General features: G+C 41.8%; 2 protein-coding genes across 2 annotated transcripts in view; one reads left to right on the forward strand and one right to left on the reverse strand.

Annotated features, from left to right (window-relative positions):
* The first annotated feature begins 2914 nt into the window (after window positions 1-2914).
* On the forward strand, window positions 2915-5924 carry LOC145861317 (B-cell receptor-associated protein 29-like). Its single transcript, XM_082963291.1, has 5 exons — window positions 2915-3474; window positions 3787-3922; window positions 4198-4300; window positions 4573-4664; window positions 4875-5924. Exons 1-5 carry the CDS (start codon window positions 3395-3397, stop codon window positions 4908-4910), a joined length of 447 nt encoding a protein of 148 aa, XP_082819417.1. The 5' UTR covers window positions 2915-3394; the 3' UTR covers window positions 4911-5924.
* A 6878-nt stretch (window positions 5925-12802) lies between these two features.
* The window catches only part of slco1c1 (solute carrier organic anion transporter family, member 1C1), a 70733-nt gene continuing 67968 nt past the window's right edge, over window positions 12803-15567 (reverse strand). Inside the window, exons 12-14 of the mRNA XM_082963852.1 lie at window positions 14664-14728; window positions 14120-14237; window positions 12803-13875 (exon numbers count right to left, since the gene is read on the reverse strand). Coding sequence (XP_082819978.1) covers window positions 13635-13875; window positions 14120-14237; window positions 14664-14728 — 424 coding nt within the window. The 3' untranslated portion in view covers window positions 12803-13634. The remainder of the gene's footprint in view (window positions 13876-14119; window positions 14238-14663; window positions 14729-15567) is intronic.

Below are 15567 nucleotides of genomic sequence, written 5' to 3' on the forward strand. Positions count from 1 at the left end.
TGAATGAAACAGCACCTTAGTGGCTGTAGGTGCTACACATATGTTTTTTAGTTTAAAAAAATGCATTGCAATTTCCGAAAATGCCCATAATATATCTGCAGTAATAGTGGAATTATAGATAGTGTTCCACAGTATTACTTAACCGCCAGTGTTGTGATTGGCTGTGATATTCGCCTATTGATTTCTCCTGCTGGAGCAGCGTCTGTTCTGACTTTCTGGCTGGGTTAACTCGTGGAAATTGTTCTGTAATTTCCTGGTTTCTAAAATGGTACACTGTTTGCTCAATTTCAGTGTATGTAAGAACAAGCACTGAATAGCGTAGGGAGTCATTGTACCATCTAAATCGCTGTGAAATATATTTTCAATAATATCGTTTTTACAGCTGTTTGAAGCTGGTGTACCGAAACCGAAAGTAAAAGGCTCAAGCGCAAGTCTCTGATATTTTAGGCGAAATTGAATGCGAGGGATGGAGGATATTTGTTTTAAATGCAGTCTAATGCTAGGTTAATTACAATATACTTCCCATTGATGTAGATGGACCCTACACTATTCAGTGCATGTTTCTCACATAAACTGAAATTGAGCGAACAATGTAGAACTTTAGCAACCAGGATAACACAGACCGATTTCCACTCGATAATACAGCCACAAAGTCAGAACAGCTTTCCCAATTTTACAAGAGATGCCGCTCCAGCGGGAGAAATCAATAGGCTAATATCACAGTCAATCACAACACTGGCGGGTAAGTAATGATGTGAAACACTATCAGCCCATTATTATTTAAGATATTGATATTTTCTGAAATTACAATGCAACATTAAAAAAAAATCCGATGTGTAGCACCTCTAACCAAGCATGTGAACTTTGCAGGCAGCTAACTAGGATAAGGGGCATTCATGGTTTCACAGTTAACTGGAATACAGTATATCCATAGGAATCCAGATAGGAAGCTAAGTTAGCTAGCCAGTTGGATTTTCCTGTTGTTGACATCAACAATTAAACCAGCCCTTTTCCATTCTGGCAAAATAACCTACTGCCAGACTGTGAAAAGGACCTCTGTTGCTTAAAATGTTTAATCTTTTACAGACTGTATTGAAGTTGTTATGGACTGCAGTTGCTCTCTTCCTCTATGTGAAAATAGGTGTATTCCTAATTCTCTGTCTACCCTTCATCTCAATCACCAGGTAGGAATGAGCCCTAACCCGTCCTGATACAATCTGCAACATCACAGTAATCAAAAGTACTTTGAAACAGCGTCTCAAATACATATCTTCCATATGCTGAAGTGAGATTAATTTCAGGTTCTAAATGAATGGGGAAACCTTCCACATGCTTCCCACAATAAGTTGGGTAAATGTTGGCCCTTTCCTCCTGACAGAGCTGGTGTAACTGAGTCAGGTTTATTGGCCTCCTTGCTCGCACAAGATTTTTCAGTTCTGCCCACATATTTTCTATAGGATTGAGGTCATGGCTTTGTGATGGTCACTGTAATACCTTGACTTTGTTGTCCTTAAGCCATTTTTGCCACAACTTTTGAAGTATGCTTGGGGTCATTGTCCACTTGGAAGATCCATTTGCGACCAAGCTTTAACTTCCTGACTGATGTCTTGAGATGTTGCTTCAATACATCCACATAATTTTCATCCCTCATGATGCCATCTATTTTGTGAAGTGCAACAGTCCCTCCTGCAGCAAAGCACCCCCACAACATGATGCTGCCACTCACGTGCTTCACGGTTGGGATGGTGTTCTTCGGCTTGCAAGCATCCCCCTTTTTCCTCCAAACATAATGATGGCCATTATGGCCAAACAGTTCTATTTTTGTTTCATCAGACCAAAGGACATTTCTCCAAAAAGTATGATCTTTGTCCCCATGTGCAGTTGCAAACCGTAGTCTGGCTTTTTTATGGCATTTTTTGAGCAGTGGCTTCTTCCTTGCTGAGCGGTATTTCTGGTTATGTCGATATAGGACTCGTTTTACTGTGTATATAGATACTTTTGTACCTGTTTCCTCCAGCATCTTCACAAGGTCCTTTGCTGTTGTTCTGGGATTGATTTGCCCTTTTCGCACCAAAGTACGTTAATCTCTAGGAGACAGAACGCGTCTCCTTCCTGAGCGGTATGACGGCTGCGTGGTCCCATGGTGTTTATACTTGTGTACTATTGTTTGTACATATGAACGTGGTACCTTCAGGCATTTGGAAATTGCTCCCAAGGTTGAACCAGACTTGTGGAGGTCTACAATTTTTTTTCGGAGGTCTTGGCTGATTTCTTTTGATTTTCCCATGATGTCAAGCAAAGAGGCACTGAGTTTGAAGGTAGGCCTTGAAATACATCCACAGGTACACCTCCAATTTACTCAAATGATGTCAATTAGCCTATCAGAAGCTTCTAAAGCCATGACAATTTTCTGGAATTTTCCAAGCTGTTTAAAGTCACAGTCAACTTAGTGTATTTAAACTTCTGAGCCACTGGAATTGTGATACAGTGAATTATAAGTGAAATAATCTGTCTGTAAACAATTGTTGGAAAAATTACTTGTGTCATGCACAAAGTAGATGTCCTAACTGACTTGCCAAAACTATAGTTTGTTAACAAGAAATTTGTGGAGTGGTTAAAAAACGAGATTTAATGATTCCAACCTAAATGTATGTTAACTTCCGACTTCAACTGTACGTATTTTATCGATTATTAAAATCAGGTTCATTTTTGGTTCTGAATTAAATGTGAAAATCTGTATTTTCTGGACATTGAAATTACATTCACTTTGTTTTGAGTGCCAGTTGAAAAGATGTCATTTACAGATTTTGAAAATATGTATTTTTTGGTCATGGATTCTATTCAACTGTACATTAATTCTAAGTATTATCACAATAATCATTTTTTCATCCATTTAATAAAGGAAACGAGAGTCAACAGAAGATTGCAATGTTTATTATTGCTCCCATCTGTCACATGCACTTCTGCATGTGACGGGCATTGATGATGTTTAAATTAGTCCAAACAACTAGCACTTCAAAACTACAATCATTTTCTCAGTAACGGCTACTGTTGTTGTTTATCTACCTTAGTTGAATGCACTGACTGTAAGTCGCTCTGGATAAGAGTCTGCTGAATGCCAAAAATGTCAATGTAAAAACAAACACTTGCAAAGCATGCTGGTAAGCTGATTCTAAAAAGTATGTTTAATTTACTCACAGATCTTAATGGCTCACAATAGTGACAATCTCTCACCGGAGAGATTACCATCTCAATCAATGCTTTTGCAATCTCAGTGTTTTACTATGTTTAACCATGTCGTACCACACCTGTACGTCCTCCTGTAGACTCTTTGCACGAGGTGATTAAGTATTCGGGGGCGAAGAACAGCAAGGATGCTTATCTGCATCCCAACATGTTTGACCACCTCCACATGAAGCTGTTCAGAGCCCAGAGGAATCTCTACATCTCTGGCTTTACCCTCTTCCTCTGGCTGTAAGTCCTGGATCTGTCTGTCCATCACTCACACATCGACATACTGAGTCCTCACTGTGTCGTCATCACATTGGGATGGATACTGGTGAAAACCAGCCAGAGCATGGATCGTCATAGTCATAGAGATGCATTTATTCATTGCAATGACCATAACACTGGTCGTGTTCAGTAGGGCACACCGTAGCAAAATGTTTAGACAAACTGAAAACTAAAACTGTGTTCAGATGGACAAGTTCAAGTGACAGTTCTCTGTTTAAGAAAAGTATTATCTCAGTATTGAACACCATCTCTGTGTGTGTTGTTTCCCTACAGAGTGCGGAGGCGGGTGATCACTCTGATCAACCAGCTGGCAATGGAGTCTGGCACCACGGCCTCTCTGCAGACCAAGGCAGAGTGTGCCAACCAAACTGCAAAGAAATACATGGAGGACAACAAGCTACTTAAGCAGGTAAGGTCATAACCAGTATCACTACCTTTTCTGCTCCTGAGCCCATATTTAAAAGGGTCTCAAAAAGAAGAGGAGCGCTGATCTAGGATAATGCCCCCCTTGTCCATGAAAACGTATTCATGTTGATCTAAAAGGCGAAGCTATATCAGAACTCCACTCAGAGATGTGGGCCTTCATCCACACTAAAAGAAACTAAACTCATTTTGGTACTGCATAAGGTTGAGAAATGTGGTAAGTGGTTCATGTTTGTTAATGTTTACCTGTGTTTGTTTCAGACGCTGATGGATGGGAAGGGGGACAAGGCCACAGCGGAGGGAAACGAGCTGCTGAGGTCAGAGATGGAGAAACAGAGAGGAGAACTGAAGGGCTCAGAGGAAGGTGAAGAAGACACACACACAATACTTTTGTGACAGACTGAATAATAGAACCACAAATCCAATAATATTTAAATAAAGTGAACATGTACAACTACAATACAATAACCAACCAAATTAAATCAGACCATAATGACAATAAAACAAACATGGGCTTCAATTACTGTTCGAGAATGTGTACTCTGACCCATAGCACGTCACATTTTAGATAGATTGGAGGATATGCATGGGAATTGGATGATAACGGGAATGCTTTGTGGTTAATGTTTTTCCTAGCCTTGAAAAAGTCCCAATCCGAGATGGAAGCTATGAAGAAACAATCCGATGGACTGACCAAAGAATACAACCAACTGCTGAATGAACACCAGGTAACTCCAGATCAGCTCACATACAGTATCTAAGACTTAGCCTGCATATTACTGCTCACCCAGCCTTGTCCAAAGCTGTCAACACTTACAGTAGATACTGTATATTACTACCCTGCTCAAACAGAATACTACAGCTCTGACTTCAGTACTACTACTGTACATTTACCTCCACCACTTCAGATATATTGTATATACTCTTTATTTTTCCAGAATCTTCAAGAGAGTGGAGATAAAAAGGATGATTGATCGGGCTTACGACTACAGCGGTCAGAACGTTTACAGATTGTACCAAGAAACCAGAAATACTGTCACGCACGCTATCACTTTCCTTTGACATACTGAAGCACTGTGCATGATGTCATCAAAATACTCCTTCAAAGCCTCACTGAGCCGCCAAACCTCAGATAAAAAGCACCTGAGCACGTTTGTAAGAATAGCTACTAGACCAGCCTAGAAATAGTGTTTCTATTATTCACTGACTTTTGGAGAATGGATGGCAGTACAAGCTTCAGATTAGTGGTCTTCTACTGTGAATGTATTTTTGATGAAATGGACTTGCAATGTCGTTTTTTTCCTGTACATGGCAAGAGCACCGTTGCATTCATAGAAATGTTTTACCTTAGCAGCTAGGCATATTACAGATTGAACTGTATGTGTTTTGTAAAACAAAATTAGCATTGAGTTCATAAGGGTACAGAAGCTATATTGAGACATTTTTGTTTAATATTTGATATCAATTGTGATATTCTGTTTTCATTCTTCTTCGATGTATAGAGGTTTGTGAATATTACACAGGGTCAGGATTCAGCTAGATTGTAAATACCATATTGGGTCATGATTTTCTGTTTTGTAATAAGGACACTGAAATAGAAAAGTCTGAGGAAATTCATATTTCCTCTTCTCACTCTCAGAACCCCTGTATTGACTGTCCCAGCCCAGGGTTGGGTAGACTGGGTCAGCACTTGGAGTGGAATTGATAATTTACCAACAAATCTTCCTCTAGGCTCCATCCCCTAAGTACTTATCTCTTATAGGGCCCCAGTACTGTACTGTACATTAAATTCCAATACTAGGGAACAGTAGCTTCGCTGACAGAATAAGTGCCTTTCAGACCACTGTAGATATATTTTCAAGTACAAAAATCTGGTTTGAGTAAGAAAGTGTTTCAATATTTCAGTATTGCTCATTATTAAACTTGTTTTTGCTGCTAAATCTGTTATTTTTTTAGTTTGGAAAAATTGTCTCCACATACCAACATATTATCTCCACATACCAACATGTTATCTCATATTAAAAATGTTTTATTATTGTAGATATTCTCTTTGTTTAATCGAAGAAATACAACTATATACATTCAGATGTTTTAAGGGTGTGAGAAATGCCATCCATTTCATTTGTTTAAAAAAACAAAGGGATTCAAATAAAAATGTTCCTTGGTATCACTTGGCCCACGAACCTCAGTGATTGAAATATTCACCTATATAATATTTAGTGTTTATTCACTAAATGTAGGTCCAAACATCATACAACCTGAGAATTGGCTGTGATGTTTTTGTTCTGATACTTTGGCACATTACGAGCTCTATTCAATTCGTATCGCGGAAATTCAGCGAATTTAGTGTGATTAAAATATAAAGGCAGTATTCCAACGTCAGCGGAGACTGCATTCACGGTCAGATCCCTAGACTTTTTCCACGTTATGTTACAACCTTATTCTAAAATGTATTAAATACATACAATTTCTCAGCAACACACAATACCGCATGGCTAAGCGAAAACAGAAATACCTTATTTACATAAGTATTAAGACCTTTTGCTATGAGAATCGAAATTGAGCTCAGGTCCATCCTGTTTCCATTGACCATCCTTGAGATGTTTCTACAACTTGATTGGAGTCCAGCTGTGGTAAATTCAATTGATTGGACATGATTTGGAAAGGCACACACCTGTCTATATAAGGTCCCATGTTATCAGTGCATATGGGAGCAAAAACCATGTCATGAGGTGGAAGGAATTATCCGTAGAGCACCGAGACAGGATTGTGTCGAGGCCCAGATCTGGTGTAGGGTACCAAAAAATGTCTGCAGTTTTGAAGGACCCCAAGAACACAATGTCCTCCATCATTCTTAAATGGAAGAAGTTTGGAACCACCAAGATTCTTGGCCGAATGGCCAAACTGAGCAATCGGGGGAGAAGGGCCTTGGTCAGGGAGATGACCAAGAACCCGATGGTCACTCTGACAGAGCTCTAGATTTCCTCTGTGGAGAAGGGAAAATCTTCCAGAAGGACAACCATCTCTGCAGCACTCCACCAATCAGCCCTTTTGTCACGACTATGTGTAGGAACGGACCAAGGCGCAGCGTGAATATCGTTCCACATCTTTTATTTTGAAAGTGAAACTTAGCCAAACAATAAACTATAAACAAACAACAAACCGTGACGAAGAGGTGCAACATGCACTAACTCAAAATAATCTCCCACAAACACAGGTGGGAAAAACAACTACTTAAATATGATCCCCAATTAGAGACAACGATGACCAGCTGCCTCTAATTGGGAATCATACAAAAAACCCAACATAGAAAAAATAAACTAGAACACAACATAGAAAAAATAAACTAGATAAAACCCCCCAGTCACGCCCTGACCTACTCTATCATAGAAAATAAGAGCACTCAATGGTCAGGACGTGACACCTTTATGGTAGAGTGGCCAGACGGAAGCCACTCCTCAGTAAAAGGCACATGACAGCCCACTTGGACTCTCAGACCATGAGAAACAAGATTGAACTCTTTGGCCTGAATGCCAAGCGTCACATCTGGAATAAACCTGGCACCATCCCTACTGTGAAGCATGGTGGTGGCAGCATCATGCTGTGGGGATGTTTTTCAGTGGCATGTACTGGGAGACTAGTCAGGATCGAGGGAAAGATCAACAGAGCAAAGTACTGAGAGATCCTTCATGAAAACCTGTTCCAGAGCGCTCAGGACCTCAGACTTGCGTGAAGGTTCACCTGCCAACAGGACAACGACCCTAAGCACACAGCCAAGACAACGCAGGAGTGGCTTCGGGACAAGTCTCTGAATGTCCTTGAGTGGCCCAGCCAGAGCCCGGATTTGAACCCAATCGAACATCTCCGGAGAGACCTGAAAATAGCTGTGCAGCGACGCTCCCCATCCAACCTGACAGAGCCTGAGAAGATCTTCAGAGAGGAATGGGAGAAACTCCCCAAATACAGGTGTGCCAAGCCTGTAGCGTCATACCCAAGAAGACTTTAGGCTATAATTGCTGCCAATGGTGCTTCAACAAAGTACTGAGTAAATGGTCTGAATACTTATGTAAATGTGATATTTCAGTTTATGTTTTATAAACTTGCTATAATGTCTAAAAACCTGTTTGTGCTTTGTCATTATGGGGTATTGTGTGTAGATCGATGAGGGGGGAAAAAAACAATTTAGTCAATTTTAGAATAAGGCTGTAACGTAATTAAATGTGGAAAAAGTCAAGGTGTCTGAATACTTTCCCGAAGGCACTGTATGTGGGATCAATCGGAAATTGCCTTTACAGTTCTATCCCGCAATCGTAACACTTCAGCGATACAGATTGAATAGAGCCCTAAAACTTTCAAACGTACACAACCTATACACATAAACACGCGGACAGATTGACCAATAAATTATGCGAATTTGCTTTACTTCTCATAATGAATGACACCTACAGTGGATAGTCACTGATGGTAGAACTATAAAACAGTGTAATGGTTCAGTGGATGTGCATTTGATATCTATAATGATCTTTGCGTTGTTAATTGTATGAATCACAATTCATTGTGATATTACTGTAACTTTCTAGACAGAGATTAATTTACTACCAGTATACAATACTGCCACCTAGTGGATTTGATCAGAATTGAAATAAGAAAGCCCCTGCTGCACACCAAAGGCTGAGAACAGCTATGGTAAGCTGGCACAATGGCATCATGTGGCACAACACAGTCACACAGACATGATGAACAGTAGCCCCGTTTATACCTGGTGCTAACATGTGTCCTTTGTCCTCATTCTGATTGTGCCCACATTTGTAGACAGGTGCATTGTGATGTGATTGTGATCATCTTTCACAGCATATTCGCCAGTGTTAAATCAATACTGAGTGTTACATTTAACACTGGTCCTTGTCTATACGGGTCTACACTTTTCAGTGTTAAATTAACACACTGCTTAGTGTAAAGACTTACTTGAATATTTCCCAGAGTGCCTTGCCTTTCGAGTGAATTGTAGAGTTACCACCCATGACTGTATTTGATAGTGACAAAGACATGGTTGTTGCATTCATCCATTTTTAGTCCTTTGGCCATCACCAAGTGAGAGTTTAAGTGAATATGTTATCATTAAAATAAAATTATATAAGACAGTACAACACAACTCATGAGGCCTTATTTTGAGGACTTAGTTTGAACCCTAATACAGTGGCCAGAAACTCACTTACAGGCAAAATCAAAACAAATCAAACTTTTTGTCACGAGCCGAATACAACAGGTGTAGACTTTACCGTGAAATGCTTACTTACAAGCCCTTAACCAACAACGCAGTTCAAGAAGAGTTGAGAAAATATAACACTATAAGTAACACAATAAGAATAACAATAACGAGGCTATATACAGGCTATATACAGGGTTTACTCTGCGGTAGCAGAGAAAACAGTCTATAACTTGGGTGACTGGAGTCTGACAATTTTATGGGCTTTCCTTTGCCACCACCTATTATATAGGTCCTGGATGGCAGGAAGCTTGGCCACAGTGTTGTATTGGGCCGTTCGCACTACCCTCTGTAGCGCCTTACGGTCAGATGCCGAGCAGTTGCCATACCAGGCAGCGATGCAACCGGTCACGATGCTCTCGATGGTGCAACTGTAGAACCTTTTGAGGATCTGGGGACCCATGCCAAATCTTTTCAGTCTCCTGAGGGGGAAAAGGTTTGGTCGTGCCCGACTGTCTTGGTATGTTTGGACCATGATAGTTCGTTGGTGATGTGGACACGAAGGAACTTGAAACTTTCGACCCACTCCACTATAGCCCGGTCGATGTTAATGGGGGCCTGTTCTGCCCGCCTTTTCCTGTAGTCCACGATCAGCTCCTTTGTCTTGCTCACATTGAGGGAGAGGTTGTTGTCCTGGCAACACACTGCCAGTTCTCTGAGCTCCTCCCTATAGGCCGTCTCATCGTTGTTGGTGATCAGGCCGACCACTGTTTTGTCGTCAGCAAACTTAATGATGGTGTTGGAGTCGTGTTTGGCCACGCAGTCGTGGGTGAACAGGGAATACAGGAGGGGACTAAGTACACACCATTGAGGGGCCCCAGTGTTAAGGATCAGCGTGGCAGATGTGTTGTTGCCTACTCTTACCACCTGGGGGCGGCCCGTCAGAAAGTCCAGGATCCAGTTGCAGAGGGAGGTGTTTAGTTCCAGAGTCCTTAGCTTAGTTATGAGCTTCCTGGGCACTATGGTGTTGAACGCTGAGCTGTAGTCAATGAACAACATTCTCACATAGGTGTTCCTTTTGTCCAGGTGAGAAAGGGCAGTGTTGGGTGTGATTGAGATTGCGTCATCTGTGGATATGTTGGGGCGGTATGCGAATTGGAGTGGGTCTAGGGTTTCCGGGAGGCTGCCGTTGATGTGAGCCATGACCAGCCTTTTAAAGCACTCATGGCTACCGAAGTGAGTGCCACGGGGCGGTAATCATTTAGGCAGGTCACATTCGCTTCCTTGGGCACAGGGACTATGATGGTCTGTTTGAAACAAGTAGGTACTACCGACTCGGTCAGGGAGAGGTTGAAAATGTCAGTGAAGACACTTGGTCCGCACATGCTTTGAGTACGCGTCCTGGTAATCCGTCTGGCCCAGCGGCTTTGTGAATGTTGACCTGTTTAAAGGTTTTGTTCACATCGGCTACCGAGAGCGTTATCACACAGTCATCCAGAACAGCTGGTGCTCTTGTGCATGCTTCAGTGTTGCTTGCCTCGAAGCGAGGATAAAAGGCACTTAGCTCATCTGGTAGGCTCGCCTTACTGGGCAGCTCGCGTCTGGGTTTCCCTTTGTAGTCCGTAATAGTTTTCAAGCCCTGACACATCCGAAGAGTGTCAGAGCCGGTGTAGTAGGATTCAATCTTAATCCTGTATTGACGCTTTGCTTGTTTGATGGTTCGTCTGAAGGCATAGCAGGATTTCTTATAAGCGTCCAGATTACTCTCCCGCTCCTTGAAAGTGGCAGCTCTAGCCTTTAGCTCGATGCGGATGTTGACTGTAATCCATGTGTCACGACTTCTACCAAAGGTGGCTCCTCTCCCTGTTCGGGCGGCACTCGGCAGTCGTCATCATCACCGGTCTACTAGCTGCCACCGATCCCTTTTTGTTTGGTTTTGTCTGTCTTTTGTTGCGCCTGTTTTGAGTTGGGTCATTAGTGGGGTATTTAGTCTCGCTTGTCTAGGTTGGGTTCGTGCGGGATTGTTTGTTGTTACCTGTTGTGGGTTTTGGGGTAGCATTTATTTTTTCTTTGTCTATTGTGGGCTTGCGTTTCTCTCTGGACTGCGTCCCGGCCCTTTTTGGGGGTGGACAATTTTTTTCTGGTTTGTTTTATGCCTGTTCATGGTGTTTTTGGACTCTGGAATAAACACGCTCTGCAAGTGCACTTTTGATCTCCTGCGCCTGACTTCTCTCCCTCCCCACCACTCCTAGAGAGCAGTGACACCATGGCTTCTGGTTGGGATATGTACGTACAGTCACTGTGGGGACGACGTCGTCAATGCACTTATTGATGAAGCCGATGAATGAGGTGGTGTACTACTCAATGCCATTGTATGAGTCCAGGAACATATTCCAGTCTGTGCTAGCAAAACAGTCCTGTAGTGTAGCATCCGCGTCATCTGACCACTTCTGTATTGAGCGAGTCACTGGTACTTCCTGCTTTAGTTTTTGCTTGTAAGCAGGAATCAGGAGGATAGAATTATGGTCAAATTTTCCAATTGGAGGGCGACGGGAGAGCTTTGTATGCGTCTCTGTGTGTGGAGTAAAAATGGTCTAGGATTTTTTTTCTCTGGTTGCACATGACATGCTGGTAAAAATTTGGTAAAACTGATTTAAGTTTAACGCGGGCAAAGTCCCCGGCCACTAGGAGCGGCGCTTCTGGGCGAGCATTTTGTTGTTTGCTTATGGCCTTATAGAGTTGGTTGAGAGCGGTCTTAGTGCCAGCTTTGTTCTGTGGTGGTAAATAGACGGCTACAAACAATATAGATGAGAACACTCTTGGTAGATAGTGTGGTCTACAACTTATAAGGTACTCTACCTCAGGCGAGCAATACCTCGAGAATTCTTTAATATTAGACATTGCGCACCAGCTGTTATTGACAAAAGACACAAAATCCCGCTAGCTCTATATTATCCATATCGTCGTTCAGCCACGTCTCGGTGAAACATAAAATGTTACAGTTTTTAATGTCCCGTTGGTAGGATAATCTTAATCGTAGGTCATCAATTTTATTTTCCAATGATTGCGCATTAAGAACGGATGGCAGTGGGAGTTTACTCGCTCGCCTATAGATTCTCAGAAGGCTGCTCGATCTGCTGTCCCTTTTCCTGCATCTTTTCTTCATGAAAAAGGCGGGGATCTGGGCCTATTCCAGTGAAAGCAGGATATCCTTCTCATCAGACTCGTTAAAGGAAAAGGTTTCTTCCAGTCAGCGGTGAGTAATCGCTGTTCTGATGTCCAGAAGTTATTTTCGGTTATAAGAGACGGTAGCAGCAACATTATGTACACAATATGTTAAAAAATAAGTTACACAAAAAAACTAACAAAATAGCACAATTGGTTGGGAGAATGTAAAATGTCAGCCATGTTCTTCGGCACCATCTTGATATAATCAGGTGTGCAGGTCACATTATGCTGGGTGGCAAAGTGATGTGTAATTCCTAGTGGAATCCAGACAGAGGGGGGTTAGCCTACGTTTGCAGCAACCTGGAGTTCACCAGCAACCTGCATTCAGAATGATTGGCGGGTTGGGAAGATAAGAGATGAGACTACCTAAAGCATCTAAACTGGAACAACCATTTCAGTGCCGGGTGCAATAAGTCCAAGTAACATATTGGATTAGTTTAGAAAATTGCATGTTATTTATATTTGAGTAGCATAAGATTAATTAGTTAATTAAACAATGTACATGCAAAAACATAGATATTGAAATAAACAATACAAAAAAAGAAATCTACCCTCAATAGAGCATTCTGGGAAATATAATGATGGGTGTGGTTTTGGTTTAACACTAGTTATTAACACCAACAGTGGGGTTCTTTTAAACCATTGAGTGTTAATTTAACACTTGCAGAGTTAGTTTAACACCTGAATCAACGCTACAAATGTTAAACTGAAATATCAACACTAGGTAACACTGACCAATTTGCTGTGTATAAGTGTAAACGGACAAGATCAGGATGAAGGATGCATGTTAGAACCAGGTATAAACAGGGCTATTGAGATCACATTTTGGCAATGTTTACAGTAGAGAAACACAGAATGTCTGACATTCTCTTTCAACAGATTGAGGCTGTATAGCAATATTATCACGTAGACTACCTTGGGAGTTGTTACAAAAATACTCAGTGACCGAAACTGGACTCTCACTGCAGTAAAAACAATTAACCAATGGTTAACAAATCCAATCAAATACTTTCTTTGTAAAAAACAACAAAGATGACATTCTTTGTCGTTACATTTGTGTTTTTGTAAAATACAGCAGGTACATCCATGAAATACGTCAGTTATATCAAAAACATGTTATTTTTTAAATATACATAACCTTGACAGGTCCAGTACAAATATATAATTTATGTTCTATGAGATGGTCTGGCGCAGCACGTTGTTGGTTCCTGCACATCTCGTGTGTGTGGTGTGTGTGTGTAACATGAGGGATCAGGGGAGACTGTCACAGCCGTGTCTCTCTCTCTGTGTTGTTGTAGTCTGTTGTGGAAGTCTGTAGCGATTGGTCCGAGTTGGAGGCTAGGACTTCCTCTTTCCTGAGTACCTCCAGTTCTGCTCCGCCGTTGGCCACTTGGTGAGCACTGCGTTCCTCTCTCCGCAGGTGTCGTTTGAGCAGCACAAATCCCAGTATACACAGCAGGAAGGAAACTGTCCTCAGGCCCATAGTTAGACCCAGGTAAGCTATCCTGAGGAGAGAGAGACCAGGGGATACACACACTCAGAGACTTGACATTACACTTGTGCTTCAAGTGGCAAGGCTACCCGGGGGTTGCTGGGGTTGCCTTCAAAATTGGCTTGAAAATCAATGTTCAGCATCTGATGTTATAGAGGGTATGCCTCTCCGACATTATCACTTTGAAGTAAGTGTGTTGTCTGTGTGCGTTTGTGTTGTGTATCAGGCTTGACCAGTAGTGTGTATGTGTGCATTACCTGTATGCTGTAGTGTTGTATATCCGACAGGCTCCTCTCCCTCCGCATCTCTTCTGGCCCCACTTCAGACACGTGGTGTCGATGATCGCCCCAAAGTAGATGGGCGCTGGGATGCCCGCTGTTATAACACCAACACACACAAAATGATCTACCAGTAATACGGAGGTGGCTAATCTTGGTCATGGAAAAGGGCAATGTGTGCAGGATTGTGTTCCAACCCAGAGCTAACACACCTGATTCACAAGTAATCATTTTTCAAGGATTACCTTTGCAACAGAGGGGATTTTTAAGAGGATTTTGTTCAGGGTATTAAGCTGATTAGTGGAGAAATGTGTGACTTGGAAACAAACTGGCTGCAGCTAGTTTTAGATCAGGGTTGCTAAGCTGCCAAGCGTTGGCTGTGATTCTGGTATGGCTTGATCTGACAGGAGTAGGAGGAAGTTGCCCCTAGACGCTGATCTTAGGATAGTTTTGTGCCCCCCACATGTTAACATTTTGGGTGGTAAACTGATCCTAGATCTGAGATCTGACAGTATTGACTCACCAAGTGTACGTGTGGACAGAGTATGGAACCCCAGAGCTAAGGACTTCAGTTGAGGCTTGATACACCTGCACGGGAGAACACCATCATCAACTTGAACTTTACCATTACTATGAATACAGATAATAGATATAGATCTGAAGATATTATAAATGAAATGACATGATATGAAAGTATCCACAATTTAGTTATGGTTCATTATTAAGTTTGCATACTCAGACCGCTTTAAAGGTCAATTGAAAAGACTAGTGTTGTTGACATAATGTAAGTTGACTGAAGACGTTCTCTGACGTAACTGGTGAACACAAAGAGTGAGTACGACTGACCTCTGTTGGTAGAGCAAGGTAGTACACTGTCAGGAATGTCTGCCCTTACTACCTTGCTATTTTATTTTTATTTTATTTAACTTGGCAAGTCAGTTAAGAACAAATTCTTATTTACAATGACGACCTACCAAAATGCAAAAGGCCTCCTGCGAGGACGTGGGCTGGGATTACATTTAAAAAAAAATACAAATATAGGACAAAACACACATAAAGAGAGACCTAAGACAACAACATAGCATGGCAGCAACACATGAAAACACAGCATAGTACCAACACAACATGGTAGCAACACAACATCGCAGCATCACAACATGGTAGGAGCACAAAACATGGTACAAACATTATTGGGCACAGACAACTGCACAAAGGGCAAGAAGGTAGAGACAACAATACATCAGGTGAAGCAGCCACAACTTTCAGTAAGAGTGAAAATGATTTAGTCTTTGAATGAATAGATGAAGATAAAACGGTCCAGTTTGAGTGTTTTTTGCAGCTCGTTCCAGTTTCTAGCTGCAGTGAACTGAAAAGAGGCGCGACCCAGGGATGTGTGTGCTTTGGGGACCTTTAACAGAATGTGACTG

Source organism: Salmo salar, chromosome 17 (genome assembly GCF_965601325.2).
Source record: "Salmo salar chromosome 17, fSalSal1, whole genome shotgun sequence".
Classification (NCBI taxonomy): Eukaryota; Metazoa; Chordata; class Actinopteri; order Salmoniformes; family Salmonidae; genus Salmo; species Salmo salar.